The sequence below is a fragment of the Melospiza georgiana genome, chromosome Z (genome assembly GCF_028018845.1).
Source record: "Melospiza georgiana isolate bMelGeo1 chromosome Z, bMelGeo1.pri, whole genome shotgun sequence".
NCBI classification, from domain to species: Eukaryota; Metazoa; Chordata; class Aves; order Passeriformes; family Passerellidae; genus Melospiza; species Melospiza georgiana.
In genome coordinates, this window is record NC_080465.1 from 33,969,568 (window position 1) to 33,985,202 (window position 15,635).

At 37.7% G+C, this 15,635-nt stretch overlaps 1 protein-coding gene across 1 annotated transcript in view; it reads left to right on the forward strand.

Annotated features, from left to right (window-relative positions):
• Nucleotides 1-15,635, forward strand: part of BNC2 (basonuclin zinc finger protein 2) — a 226,060-nt gene that overhangs the window by 194,189 nt on the left and 16,236 nt on the right. The window contains exon 4 of the mRNA XM_058044119.1: nucleotides 8,507-10,473. Coding sequence (XP_057900102.1) covers nucleotides 8,507-10,473 — 1,967 coding nt within the window. The remainder of the gene's footprint in view (nucleotides 1-8,506; nucleotides 10,474-15,635) is intronic.

Sequence of the window (15,635 nt, forward strand, 5' to 3'; positions counted from 1 at the left end):
AATGGGTTTTACAAAAAGTAAAAACACAAGTGATTTTTAGTGACTGATAGTATCAAGGCAAAATTTTTTATATACCATACCAAAATGGTCAAATATATATGCAAAAATTGTAGAAAGTAAGAATTAAAATCAGTCAGTATTTTATATGCTATTGTTATATGAATGATGATTCTTTCCAATGCATTTACATGCAAAACTGTGTTCTAAAATTATTTTGCAGCTGAAATTATTTCAGTGGCTTGCCATGTTTGTGTCTCTGTTTACATGGTATCTGAAAAGTGCCCGTGGCACCTCATGCACTCTAAATTTTACACACATACACCATGTGCTTGGTGATTTAATTACCTCTAGTAGCCATGTTGGCCTAAGGACAAACACGCTGTTACTTGCCACAAATTAGTGGCAAAGCTTCTTCAGATACTTCAATGAATTTTCCACTCTAGCAAGTTGTAGAGAAGCAAAGGCATCAAAATACTCTTTGTACTTTGGGTCCAAAATTATGGACTCCAAAGCCATTTAAGAAATTTAAATAAACAACTCAATAATTCAAGAATGTTGAGAACAAATGCTTACCCTTAGTGCGCATTAAAAGTATTTTAATATTTTGAGCAGATTTCATAAAGTATCTATATTCCCCTCACATTAATTTCCCATTTACAAAAGTCTTTTGGACATCGCAACCAGAACAGATGGTAAAGGGAATAAACGTTGGCATTTGAAAATTTGTGCAGTTCTTGGGGTTAGAAGGACAAAATACTTGGGAAATGTCCCTGGTTCTTCAAAATAAATGAGATTAGGAGAACTGCTAAAAAATTGCTTTGGATCTTCTTAAAGCTCAAAGTGTCAATTTATATCCATGCTAACAGGAGTTCTTTTGTCATCACATAGTGGGATCTTCTGCCTTTTAACACTTGTCATCAACACAACAGCTGTAAATCAAAGCAAATGTTGTTGACATCACAGTACCTTGTCTTGACTTTGGCTGGGATAGAGTTAACGGTCTTAGTACTGGTGCAGTGCTCTTTTTTGGATTTAGGAGGAAAATCTTTTGAACAACAGCGATTTCTATTTGTTGCTAAGTAGTGCTTACCCTAAACCAAAAGCTTTCTCAGTGCACTGCCAGCAACCAGATGCCCAAGAAGCTGTGAGGGAGCATGGCCAGGACAGGTGGCATGAACTGGCCAAAGTTACATTCCATCCCCTTGAACATCATGCCCAATATATAAATTGGGGGAGTAGGCTGGGAGGGGCCAGTCACTGCCTGGGGACAGTCTGGGTATCAGGCAGCAGGCAGGGAGAAATTGTATTGTGGATCACTTCTTCCTCTTGGGTTTTATTCCTGTTTCCTTTTCATTTCCACTAATATTAGTATGTTTTATTTTATTCATTCACAGAGGGAATAGTGAGTGAGCAGCTGTGTGGTGTTGTGTGGGGCAGCTGGGGTTAAACCACAGCAATTTTACCACTGTGAAAACTAGTAAATGCAAGAAGAGTATCAGACTCTGGTTGTGCTTAGATTTTTTTTCCACTAAGTATGGACAGACATCTGCTGTGAAAAAAAAGTTGTCTGGCATCCAAATATAAAGAGACTTGATGTATTTGCTATGTTTAAATAAAGCTCAAGCTGTTGTGATTAAATACATTGTAGCCCCACAGTGATCTATTATAATTTTAAAAATAAAAATACTGTGTGCAGTGTTACTCAGGAAAAAAAATACTCCCTGTCTTGTGAATTATACATATATACATATTATCTGGTCCATAATCATCCATAACAAAGAGAATATTTTATCACAAGTCAAACAATATGTTTTGAAAATCAGAGAAAGCATTTAAAACTAGTGTCCTTGCATCCTAATAATTTCACTGGAGTTGCAGAGGTGAATGAAGAGGGGAAAGAGTTCAGATTACTGGGTTTTTCTGGAATCAGTAAGAGACATTACCCCCAATCCATGTGGCTAGTTTACAGCTGACAAATGAGAGTCTCATCCTCTTTTAGGGCAATGATTTCAAGGGCATTTTAAGGTTGATGAACCCAAAAAATGAAAAGGCATCCTGGGATTGGGGTACACTGTGAGTAAGCTCAGTCCCTAAAAGGAATCAGGTGTTCAGGATCTGGTGTTTTCATACCATTCCAGGCAGCTTAGTCCAGAACCAGCACCCCAGCAGGTTGCTTGTGCAGGGAGGGATCTGCACTCCTGGCATGCGTCTTTGGGATAAGATATGAAACAGAAGACCTGCATACTTTTGGTCAATAAGGACCCTGAAGGCCATTAAGTGAGAGTGTGGGTGGTTAACGGTGGTGTCCTGGCCAGGTTTCCCCTGCGGTTATTGCATTCCACTGCCTTATGTTTCATCTGCAGTTTCAGAAGGACATGGTGTTCCTCACTTTCACTCCAAAACCGTTGAGCAGTGCTCCTGTGCGTTGTTACACAGCTGCTGTGCTCCACCATGGTGGTACGCCCCCATTATGTATTCACACAGATTTGGCTCCACATACTGTTTCAGGGCTAAGTTAGGTCAAAATTACTTTCCAGCATGGTCTGTGGAATTACTCCAGGTTTATGGTGCAATTATTCTTGATTTAAAGTGCAGCCAGATTTGCCCCAGTGTCTACAATATCAGTTCATAAAGTTTGCAAAGGTCTTTGGGGGTCCTTTTGATGAAAACACAAAGTGTTTTGCTGCTGAATGCATAAAGAGATGTAGCCAAGAAAGAGGAACCAAGGCATGTACTGTTACAAACCTGGCACCAAAGTAAGCATATATGATGTGTATGTATATATATGTGTGTGTATGTATGTGTATGTATGTATGTATGTAAGTAAATAAAGTCTCCTTCATGCTACTCTTCATTTGAACGCACACTGCCACTGTCATTCTCAGTGAAACTCTGGGGAGACACAGACACCTTCTCTTCTCCTGTACATGCAGGAGATATCCTTATGCCTACCCTGTGTCTTTGTGGCAAGGCAAAAAAGTGGTAAGAGAAAGAGAGTGCCAGAAGGGAAGAATATCTATCAGTTCTAGCAAAATGGAGGCTGCAGTGAAGTCAAAAGATAAAGATTTCCATTATTGACTGAGAACTCAGTAGTGCTGCACTGTTTGTTCCTGCTGCAGCAGTATAACTCAAGGAAAGGACTGCTGACACTTAAGCATTCATTTTTTCGTACGGTTCCTGTTGGTGAAGGGAGGCTGGTGGGAGGTGGATGAAAAGTGGCAGCTGAGGGGAAAAATTTCAACCATGCCTCTTTGCAGACTTAGTGTGTTAAATCTTATATTAGTTGCACATGTGAAATCACAGTGAGCAAGTATGCACATCTTTTCTTCATGTTTACAGGAGCAAAGGTGAGGGAGATTCAGCATGGTAAAAAATCCTATCAAGAAAATGTGTATCTGATTGCCTGTGTGAGTGTATATTTCCATGGAAAACTAGATAGAGGGCTTACTTTGGTCCTACTGAGATCAGTGGGAGTTAGTCAAATGAGTTGGAAATGTTGTACACTGTCCCATCTGTACTAATGTGAGTTGGTGTGGTGCTGCACAGTTTTGGTAACTCTTACCCCAGGAGTAGTAGGACTACCCAGAGTGTAGCAGCTTGAAATTTAATTGTGAGGCAAAGAGATGCTTCTGGGAAATTCAGCCAAACAAAAAACAACAAACCCTAAATCATGGAAATTATGAAGGCTTTTCTTTATTAGAAACAAATGTGGATTTTTTTTTTTTTTTTGGTCTACACACTAATTAAAACCATCCTGTGCAATTATAGTATGACCAAATTAATATATTTCAGTCTGCTTTTCAACTGTTACAGCTGCATTCAAAATGTTTCTTTGAGATCAGCTAGAAAATACACAGATACTTAGAAGAAAAATTGAAAAATTCAGGCTATACCCTGAGCTAGCCTAATAATTTAATCAAACATGTATTTATGCAATATTTTGTAACAAGGAAAATTCATTGTCATGCATCAAAATCCACTGTTTAGGTGCATATGCAAACTTACTAAAATATGAAGCCTAGCAATTATTTCTTTTTTCTGAACAACTTTGAGTGGTTCTCAGAAGTTATCACAGTAGTGCCTGAAAATAATCCTTGAGTGTCTCCCAGAACATAAAACTAGTTTTAGAAGCCATTCATTTTTTAACCTTTCTATTAATCTCAGCCTTGTATGGGCATCTCTCACTGTGTATCCAGTCAGATGTATATATCAGTTTTTTCCTATTCTAAGTGAATCAGTAGGATAGCATAGAATTGCAAAAAGTCAGTGTTGTATATGTGCACCAATGTGTTTCTCTGTGTGTAAACATATAAAATTTCTGCCTGTAATGCAGTCATGGGAGCTTCTCACACAAAATTAAATTTAAAACAACTGTTTTCATAATAGAAGTTCCACGTTTACAGTGTATGTTTATGGTGTATGCTTGTGTAGACTGCCCTTATTTTCTAAATAGGCAGTTTTTAAACTGGGAGGTTTTAAAGCTCAGTTGAAAGATTTAAAGGCTGAAGGCCTTCAGGAAAAGAAGATTCACCTTGACAACCCTTCCCAGTTAAGCTCCTAAAAATTAGAATTATCTTTGTGTCCATCCTCTCTTGTAGTTTGTGTCATTCAAGATAATCATCTTGATCCCACCATGTGTTCTTCTAGACACAGAAGTCTAAGCCAAAATATACCCTATCATATCCTGACACACACCTCTCTTCCTAACATATGGTCACCAAACTTGAGGAGGCAGCTTCAGGCTGATAAACCATGGCATTACTTTACAGATCTAATGTTGCATGTGTGTATGTGGATCTGTTTATTCAAATAGGCTTGGGTGTGTGGTTAGAGTTAGAAAAGGTTATGGATTATGCCCTGGATCTTTGGAGGTCATTTTAATATAGTTTCAAGATTAAAAGATTTTCTCCCACTGAAATTGTGAGAAAGAGATCTACACAGTAAAATAAAATATAATAGATAAATAAATAAATAAAACAAAATCAAATGTATTAAATTAAAAATCAAAGCAAGGCTGTGTGGACAAGTAGGAAGAACATTAGTGTATGCTGTACAGATTTGGCTTACTTGTCTTCTGCCTGACAGAGCTGTATGCATGCAGTGATATCTCGGTACTCACTGAGTTCCTTGTACACATTGTCACTGGAGGCTTGGCTTAATCAGTTGTGAGCTGAAAAAGGTAATATAAATTGGAACCTTTTGTCATGAAGTATTTAAATGTTGATATGCTTTAATGGCTTAGGGGAGAAAATTTAGCATGAGAGATTGTAAGAAACAAGAAATCGATTACATGTAAGAAAGGACTTGAACCTCTAATCAAGTATTACCATATACAGAAAGATCCCTAGCTAGTTATAGCTAAATTCAAATGGGATAATGGTTAGGTTTTTTTGGTTTTTTTTTGTTAATTTTAAGTTTTATCAAAAAATGACATTCCTATTCACTCTTTATCTAGTTTTGCATAATACATGCTTACAATGATTTATGGAAAGTTTTCACTGTGTAAATATTGAAGCATATGCTAGACAGTATCCATAAGCAGTGAGGGTTTTATGAAATACAGGCATCTGCATATTTCTCTCTGTTTTTGTTGGGTAAAAAAGGCCAGAAAACTTCTTGCTGAAAATTAAAAAGATAAAGCTTGATATATCTAGTAGGAGTAGACAAGGAGTATTCAAGAGCAACTTGCTCGTTCCCTGCTTTTTCTGTCACAGCAAGGGTACCCCCATGACTGTCACACCCTTGACTGCCAGTTTCTCTGATCAGTGGGCCTGAGCAGCTGCTGGAGGTCTGGTGCTCCTCCTTGTAAATTCTTAAATAAAGTGAAACAAAGGGTGATGGTGTCTCATCAAGAGGTAACTCATCTAGCTAAGTGCCAGCTTTGGGCAGTGAAGATGTGGAGTAATTCCCTGAAAGCACAGAGGGAACCCCTGCATTTATAGGCTTGCCTGCCTTTTCTGTGTATGCAGAGAGCTGGCAGAGAGCTGCCATCAGGGAGGGACTGTGTGACGCCACCTTCCCCTTACGTGTGGGAGTCTGTTACAGGATCTCTACCTACTATTCTCATGAGTTATTGTTGTGCTAGCTGTGATTAACTTTTAATTACTTATATATCGGTTTTTGTAAAGCATCCATCTGTTATTTAAGCTTGATTTACAAATGAAAACAAAACCAACATAAAATGTGGCAGTAGTACATTACAAAGCAGCCTGCCGCCGCTGGCAGACAGGAATCCTAATTCAATGCAGGTAAGCACTGTAAATTAGACAATGTTATTTCCTTCTTTAAACTATGGAAGTTACAGTTAGAAGGAATTAATATTTGTCATTTGGGATGGGAAATGTGTGCAGATAGATGAGGTCAGATATGACAGTGAAGGCCTGGAGATCAAAATCTGATTCAAATCTGGTTTTGCAGCTCCTTGTAGGAGTTACCCATATGTTGAACTGCTATGGTTGGTTGGAAGTTGTTGAATTAGTTGTAAGAAACTTTAGATCTTACCCAAGGGGAAAGTAGCTAAAGTTATTTAGGTGGGGAAAAGCAAATATAATTTTGGAGCTTTAAAATATGAACCTGTCCTTTAATTTTTTTTATGGCATTGGTGGTTTTTTCCTCCCACCCCTCACCTTATTTAGGTTTGGTTTTGTTTCACTTATTTTTCTTGTTGGCGGTGATATTTGATGTTCCAGATGATTTCTGTTAGATAGTACCGCCTGCCTCTAAAATACTGCTACATCAAGAACTGTAAGGACATAGAAATCAGACATGTCCACTGTGCTTAGGGGTGTTCAAAGGTGAACACATTTCCATACTAATGCGGCAAACCAAAACCAGCATCTGCATCATGATGTTTTGTTCATCACCATAAATACAGAATGAACATTTTCTACACATAATTGGGTTTTGGGGCTTTCCGTCTGGGTTAACTGGGTAAGATTTTCCAAGTTAATTGCTGTTGAGGGTTTTACTGTCTTTCAGCGTTTGACTGTAAAAGTTCATGTGTGAAGCATTTATAAAGATTTTGTAGTTATTTCTAAGGTACTGAAACATACATCAGCCAGAGAGGTGAACTGAACTGAACATTTTCAAACTGAAATAATAAAACCAACTCTAATCAATTAAATACATGCTTTATTATTTGACATTGCAAAAATATATTTTTGGTGCTCTAGGAAATGTGAGGGAAGAGAAGTATCAATCACCTGAATACTGAAAATAATTAATTAATTTAATAAATAAAAAAATAAATCCAGGGGGTGAAGGGGCTGGAGGGGAAGAAAGGTACTTCAGACTTCATAATCAAACAAGAGTTACTGATTTTTGCAGCAGTGTGTAATCCAAAGTCTTCAGGTAAGATTCTGAACCTGAGATTCAAGATGTAAAAATATCAGAGGCAGTATGGTGGTGTGTCTTCTAAGGCTTTCAAACTGTCTAATGCATGAGGAAGCATTGGAATAATTCTGGTCTGATGGTCTTCCACATTTCTTGTTGGTTATAGTTACTGTGCTAATTTTATGTCCAGCATTTGCCCAAAAGGAAAGATGCCAATAAAATGATGTATTCATTATATAAGTATTTTAATATGTTTTTATCAATACTTGCTTGAATGGATTGCCTGACATTACATTGCAGAATTTTTAAGTCCTACCTTCAGGCAAATCTCATGCTTACTAGCAAAAATGAAAGTGTGAAATGCTTTTTAATGTATATTTAACAACAGATAGTCTTGTGATTACTGATGTGTATTCTCTCTGGATTTTTCCCTTGCTATCAGAAGGCAATGTTAAGAGACAACATTTTTACACATTTATGCTATTTACATCCATCAGATCCTTACTTTTTTACTTACTTTTAACTGTCATTTATAAGAAGGTCACAAAAAAAGTAATCTTTCAAGTCTAAACCATACCAAGGTTGCAAGTTTGCAACCAATCAATTGGCAGTAATAGTCCAGGAAAAAAGGCATTAAGGTGCTAGTGTTAAGTGCTGTTTCCAAGACATTTTCACTTGCATCAAAGTTTCTTATGAAATGGTTCAGTTTTATATCTGCTCATATTTAAGGAGCAACTCTATCAATTGTATTCATCTAGCTCTTCCTAATAGTGTTACCATTTAATAATGATTAAGGTACAATTTTCTGTATTTTAGAGTGGTGTGCACAACAGTTCATGTTTTACTAATTTATTCTAACAGTAGCATTCTACAGAGATCACTGTTTTTAAAATAAAAGTACTGAAAGCATTTTAGATCACAGAGTCCCAGGGTCTAACAGTACTCTGACACTGTTAAACTCAATCTGGTTTTCAAACTGTGACTCTAATTACAGTATTTGCATGGATGGAAAGTTTGTGTTGTTTGGTCAAGTTCTATTAACACTGTTTGCATCTTGTTTTTTGAGCTTAGTGTTTCATGTTCAGGCTGCAGAGCACCTTCTTCAATAATTATGCAGAATCAATAAGCTTTTCTTTGTGTTTTGTCTTTGTTGTTTCTTTGATATGGCCTCTAGGATGCTGCAGGCAAGGTGCTGGACCGCTGGGCCATCATGTCCAGGGAAGAAGAGATCATTACCCTTCAGCAGTTCCTGAGATTTGGAGAAACGAAATCTATCGTGGAGCTGATGGCAATTCAAGAAAAAGAAGGGCAGGCTGTGGCTGTGCCATCTTCAAAGACAGATTCAGATATAAGGACTTTTATTGAAAGCAATAATCGCACCAGGAGCCCAAGTCTCCTTGCTCACCTGGAGAATAGCAACCCTTCCAGCATTCATCATTTTGAAAACATCCCGAACAGCCTTGCATTCCTGCTTCCATTCCAGTACATAAATCCAGTCTCTGCTCCGCTTCTGGGGCTGCCTCCAAATGGCCTCCTGCTGGAACAGCCAGCAATGAGGCTCCGTGAACCAAGCCTTACAACCCAAAATGAATATAATGAGAGCAGTGAATCTGAAGTTTCCCCTACACCTTTCAAGAATGAGCAAGCATCCAGCAGGAATGCTTTGACCAGCATCACAAATGTGGAGCCCAAAACTGAGCCAGCCTGTGTCTCTCCTGTTCAAACACCTACACCAGTTAATGATTTATCGAAAACGGAGCACACAAAAAGCTCATTCCGAATTCACAGAATGAGGAGAATGGGGTCAGCCTCCAGGAAAGGAAGAGTGTTTTGCAATGCATGTGGCAAAACTTTCTACGACAAAGGTACTCTTAAAATCCACTACAATGCTGTGCACCTGAAAATCAAGCATCGATGCACTATTGAAGGCTGCAATATGGTCTTCAGCTCTCTCAGAAGCCGCAATCGCCACAGTGCTAACCCAAATCCCCGCCTCCACATGCCCATGCTAAGGAATAACCGTGACAAAGATCTAATTCGTGCTACATCAGGTGCTGCCACTCCTGTCATAGCAAGTACAAAGTCCAACCTAACTTTAACAAGCCCTGGGCGTCCACCGATGGGGTTTACCACTCCCCCTCTAGACCCAGTACTACAGAACCCTCTTCCCAGTCAGCTGGTCTTCCCAGCTTTAAAGACTGTCCAACCTGTTCCTCCGTTTTACAGAAATTTACTTACTCCTGGAGAGATGGTGAGTCCTCCAACCTCACTCCCGACCAGTCCCATAATACCAGCTGTGAGTGGCATGGAGCAGCATCCCCCTCCTCCTTCAGAGTCATCGGTACCTTCAGTGTTGGTGCCCACCCCAGAGCCCAATGCAGATCTTGCCCCCAAGAAGAAGCCAAGGAAGTCAAGCATGCCAGTAAAAATTGAAAAGGAAGTTATTGACACTGCTGATGAGTTTGATGATGAAGACGAAGAGGTGAATGACAGGAGCGCAATGGTAAATGACATTGGTCATGACAATCACTGCCATTCTCAGGAGGAAATGAGCCCAGGCCTGTCTGTTAAAGACTTTTCCAAAAGTGATAGAGGCAGATGTATGTCCAGACCAGACATAAGAAGGGCAGACAGCATGACATCAGAAGACCAGGAGCATGAGAGAGACTATGAAAATGAGTCAGAGTCATCAGAGCCCAAATTGTGTGAAGAATCCCTGGAAAGCGATGATCGCCTCCATGAGCCTGGTGAAAAATCTATGATGCACAGTGACCGACCTGATGAAAACCACAATGACTCTTCCAACCAGGATGTCATTAAGGTGAAGGAAGAGTATACAGACCCTACATATGATATGTTCTATATGAGCCAATATGGACTGTACAATGGAGGCAGTGCCAGTATGGCTGCTCTTCATGAAAGTTTTGCTTCTACATTCAACTACAGCAGCCCTCAGAAGTTCTCACCAGAAGGTGAAATGTGCTCCAGTCCAGACCCCAAGATCTGCTATGTTTGCAAGAAAAGTTTCAAGAGTTCCTACAGTGTGAAGCTTCACTACCGAAATGTTCATTTAAAAGAGATGCATGTCTGCACAGTGGCTGGCTGTAACGCCGCGTTCCCATCACGGAGAAGCAGAGACAGGTCAGTAAATATTAATTGATTTTCTGCATTATTAAATGTGTTGAATTATGGAAGAATAGGCAGTTTAGGCTATATGAAGAAATAGAGAGATGCACAGTAATGACAAGTGACAATTGTGTTCCCATGACATTGAAAGAGATTTATCACTTTAAGATTTTCATTGTTCCTTGGCATTCAGAATGGTATATATTGGGCCATCGTCTTAAGTGACTGCCTAGATAATAAATGTCATTATACTTTCTATATTCCTGTGAAAATGTGTATTGTACTTCTGTTTATAAGCTACAGCCCTCATTACATTTATTTTCCTTTCTGTAACATTTAAAACAAGAAAATCTTTATTAGAAGTAAATATAGTAAATTATATACAATATAAATATCTCCATTGCATGCATATCAAACCATTGAACTGGGAAGGAGGGCGAAGGTAGATGGGTGGTTTAATGAAAAGATGGAGATAGGTAATAAAGGACTGCAATTATTTCCATCCTCATAGGGTCATACAAAAGCAAACAAGAAGCGTTAGAAGGTTGTTCTTTACTATTTTTAAGTTTTAAAACTAGGCGCTATGTTGTAGTGAGAACAAGTAAATATTAAGAATTAAGAAAATCATTGTCTGTTTCTTTAGTAGAACCTACACACATCTCTATCCACTATGGCAATTTAGATTACATTACTATTTTCTGCCTGTGAGCAACTGCCTTCTCCACCAGTGGAACTTATGCTCATTCAGAGAGAAAAGACTACCCTACATATTTTTAAGATCAATTAGGGTATATTCTGCTGGCCCTTCAGATGACAGCATGCCTGAGCTATGCTGCATCAATACAAAAGCAGTTGGGCTTAAACAGAAGCAGCTGGTTCATAAACTCTTTGGTTTAGGGTTTGTTGTTTTGTTGTTTTGTTTTGGAGGTTTTTTGGTTGGGTTTTTTATAGACTGTTCTTTTTGATTCCTGAGGAGAATGTAATACAATTGGAATTTGTCAAAGTGATAGGATAACACAGGTATTTCATACTTGTGGATAACAACTCTCTCATTTGATAATCATACTGTCACATAACAAAATCTCTCCGGTTCATGGAGTAATGGCAAAATTGGGTCACCTCTTTTCTTTTACTTACATTTCATATTTTTTCATTAGGCTGTAAAAATTCAGCAGACACAGGAAGAAAATTAAACTAGCTATACATTTCATACACAGCTCCTGATTTGTTTTTGTTTTTTTTCATTGAAATTGATGTGTTTGAAAGGGAATGTTTCTCATCCTTTATAATGAAAGCAAGTTAGTGTTAAGGATACTGAGGAGCCAAAATTCACTATTTTGTGAATGATGAAGAATACCATCCCTAAATATCTCATGTCTTCTCTTATCGTTTATGAAATCCATTAAACAGAAAAATATGAACAAATATAAGAATACAAGTTCAAAACACCTAAGAGGCACAATCTAGGAAGCTTGCATTTCAGTAGGTTAAACTACTGGATACAAAGCAGGTAGATCTAAATTAAGACTCAATTTCTTGCTGTGTGCTGATAAGTTTTATGAGTCTTGAATTTGACAAGGGAAGTATTTGAATCAGTGGCAAAAATCTATGCTAAGCTTAGATTTGTGAAACCCCTTTCAGTTCCTGAAATCATAATCTTTGTTAGTCAAGAATTTGGTTTAGTCAGTCTGTTTCATTAAATGAATTAGGAAAAATCAGTCATGTACTCCACAAAACAGCTTTGAATTGAGCATGTGATACAAGAGTTGATTAGCTTTAGGATGTGGAACTTTATGCAGTGTATTAAATTTCAACTGTAATACATTGAAAGATCAAGGTAGTAATAAAGTTAGCATAGTAAAGTTTTAGATATTCTAAGAGTGACTGTGACGACATGCATAAAATTTTTCCAAGACAAGAACCTGTATATAGGGCACATTTTGGATTTTTTTGTGATATACATAGGATACTACTATTAAGCTTATTGAAAGAAACATGAAATAAAAAAATTATTTAGTGTCTTAAATTGCAGGCTGCTAGTTTAAAGATAAAATTATTATTTGCATATCATTTTGACTTGTGTAATGGACAAGGCCCTCTTCTTACATCATTCCATTAGTAACATTCAGAATATGATTCAGTTATGTGCTGCACCTGGGATAAAAGACTTTTTTTGCATATTATATTCTTTAATGGTTCTGTAATTCAAGAAATTCAAAGGTAATGCAAAAATTCAAAGACAAAACTTTTAATTTTGTCTGTCTGCTATTTAAGTAGGATTATTCATTACTCAGGTTTGTCTTTTAGGTTTAAGTTTCCTCAAAACTGAGCATGCATGGTACAATTTGTGTGCCCTACTAGTTTTTATTAGTTGTGTATCAGTTTTAATTCATAACAGTAGTCAGGAAATGCCATTAAAGAACCAGGAAATTCTCTCATGGTTCATGATAATTCTTTTAGATACTTGAGCAAGAAACATATACAAAACTTCCCTGGGCTATCCGTTTTTATCTAGAAGTGCAACGTCTAGAGATGTGCAGAAATGAAAGCATATGTACAGTATGTCAAAGAAGGCAAATGAAAGATTTAAGTAACATTTTCTAATACTTTGGCCAAAAAAACCTAGGAAGTAAAAATTTATTCAATGTATTCTCTCCCCCTGCCCCCTTTTTTAGGGGGTGTTTGGGTTAGGTATTTTTGCTTTTGTTGTGGGAGTGATTTTTTGGTTTTTTGCTTCTTTGTTTTGTTTGTTTGGGGGTCTATTGCAATCTGTTTAATTACCCCCAAAATTTTTCCATTAAATTTGTTTTAGATTTTTTTCTCATCATCCTTTTGATATATATCTTTCTCTCTTTTTTTTTTCTTAAGAGGGAGTATATGCAGTTGTCAGCTTTTCAGATTATGGAGACCACCAAAAAGCTAACTAGATAATTAGATTAATAGGATTGCAAAGTGAAAACTCCTTCCGGCCTCTTAAATCAATTTCACTAAAAAACTCAGGTGTGTTTTGCTAACAGTTGCTGTATGAGAAATAAGGGTTAGCTACCTACAACACACAATAATAACTCATGGATAATATTTGAAATGGATTTGTGTCCCATTTTGCACTCATTACAAAAGTCTCTGTGATGTGCTTGTGCTATGAGTCATATAATCTTTGATTAGCTGGAGTGTCTTTGCTTTAAAAATTAAAATGAATTTTTTTTCAGTATTTCCAGTACTATTTCTGTAATGAAATCAGAGTTCTAGCTATTCCATAGCTTACAGTCTTGTGAAGTTTTTATCCCTTTTTTTGTCATTTTATGAAGCCTATGACTAGCATTATATTAGTTACATTGTTAATCCCAGTATAACTAGTTAGATATCTAAAACTCACAACTCCAGCTATGTTCTATAATAAAATACAAGTTTAAGTGGAGATAGATAACATTGGCTGATTATTTTTGTTTCCTGTAGAGGCATCTGATTTGTCTGAAGTCCTTTACCAATGCAACTCTAGTTAATCAAAGGTTAATCAAATATTCCCCCCTGTACATACACAAACCCCCAAATTGTTTGCAGCTGGTGGAGCTGCTGTAAAAGGGGCTTTGGAAAGCAGGAATTGTGATACAGACAGACTGCTTGTTACCAGAGGTAGCATATCACATCAGGAGAAAAAGCAGTGCTGCTTGGACAACGGAGGGGTTTTATCTGTGTCAGAGCTGCAAACCCTGCCTTTGCAGAAAGCATCATGTAGCGATTTGTGCTAAGGTTGACCAAATCTATCTTTATGATTCCTGCATCATTCCTGCCAAGGTCAACACATGCATAAATATCCTTCTGCCTGCAGTGTTGGAATATCCACTTTTTTTTAACCAGTGCTAATCTTTGCAAATTATGGTCAAGATCACCAGAAGATTTTGGAGTCCCACTTTGCATGTGGTTTTTTTTTTCAATTCAGGAGGAAGGTAAGCAAAGTAAGACTTCTTTTCCTTACTATCAAAGACCCAGAAATTCTGTTATCCCTTTTAAAAATTAAACAGTATTGTCTTCCAATAGTCAAGCTCTGTTTAGCCTAGATATTTTTAAAAGCACCTATTTTCATCATTCTTCTGAGTTACAAGTAGCATCACTCATTATATCACCCCTAATGCCTAGATTTTTTGGTCTTTTCCTCAGAGTAGTCTTTCTGACTTCTTTACCTGGAAGCACTAGACTTGAGTAAACCACTTTTTCTTCCATACTTCAGCAACCACTTCCTGAATAGCTGTTCATCCATTTCTGTTCCTGTATTTACTTCAGATGTCCTTTCTTCTGAAGACATGATGTTCAGGCTAAGTCTTGTTGCAAAAAGACAATGGACAATAAATAGGAAAAGAGACAATATTGAAAAATTTTGTTAGAAACAATGTCATAAGCCTCCTTTTGAGTGGAAAGACATCTTTTCAAGCAACTTTTTAAACGGAAAAGAGATGGGAAGAAGATACAGTCCCTTGAGGACTGACCATTTGAATGGAATGATTTGCCATTGTGGATTGAATTCTCTCTGGAGTCAGAGAAGATCTTGCCTGCAAGTGAGAAGAAAGGGCCAGTGGCCACAGTCAGATTCCCCTGGGAGCTCTTTCCCAGCCTCATGTATGAGTTTTATCCCAGCACGCACTGAGTTTTCCTTACAAAGAGATGGGTGTAGATGATCCTTGAAGTCAGCACAGGGTACAGCTGCTCAGAGAATGATCCTGAACAGTGGATGGCACTTGTGGATGGGAGGAGGGAAGAATTATTTCCTGACCAAAGGGGACAGCAATGCCAGAGTTTCATCTAAGTCTGAAGTAAAGGTCTGAAAGGTGCAACTTAGAGTGGTTGGCTTCATTTTGGTCTCTCACCTATGAGAGCCAAGAATTTTATGGTCAAAACCAGTGATGAAACAGGTGGTAGGTGGACCTTTTGCCTTCATTAGGTCTTGCTGAGAAACTTTTTTTTGGAGGAGAAATAGAGCCATCTTCTCAGCTGGACTTAATGCATGCTAAATCCCCATTGCACATCAATATTGACACTATTAAAATCAGTTTAAATAGGGGGTTTAAGCTAGGATACAACATTAATAACAATAGGTGACTATGTTTTCCTTTCTCTCAAAGTATGGACAATAAATTAATTCTCAATGTACCTGTTCAGAAGAACAAACCAAAACTTTTTAT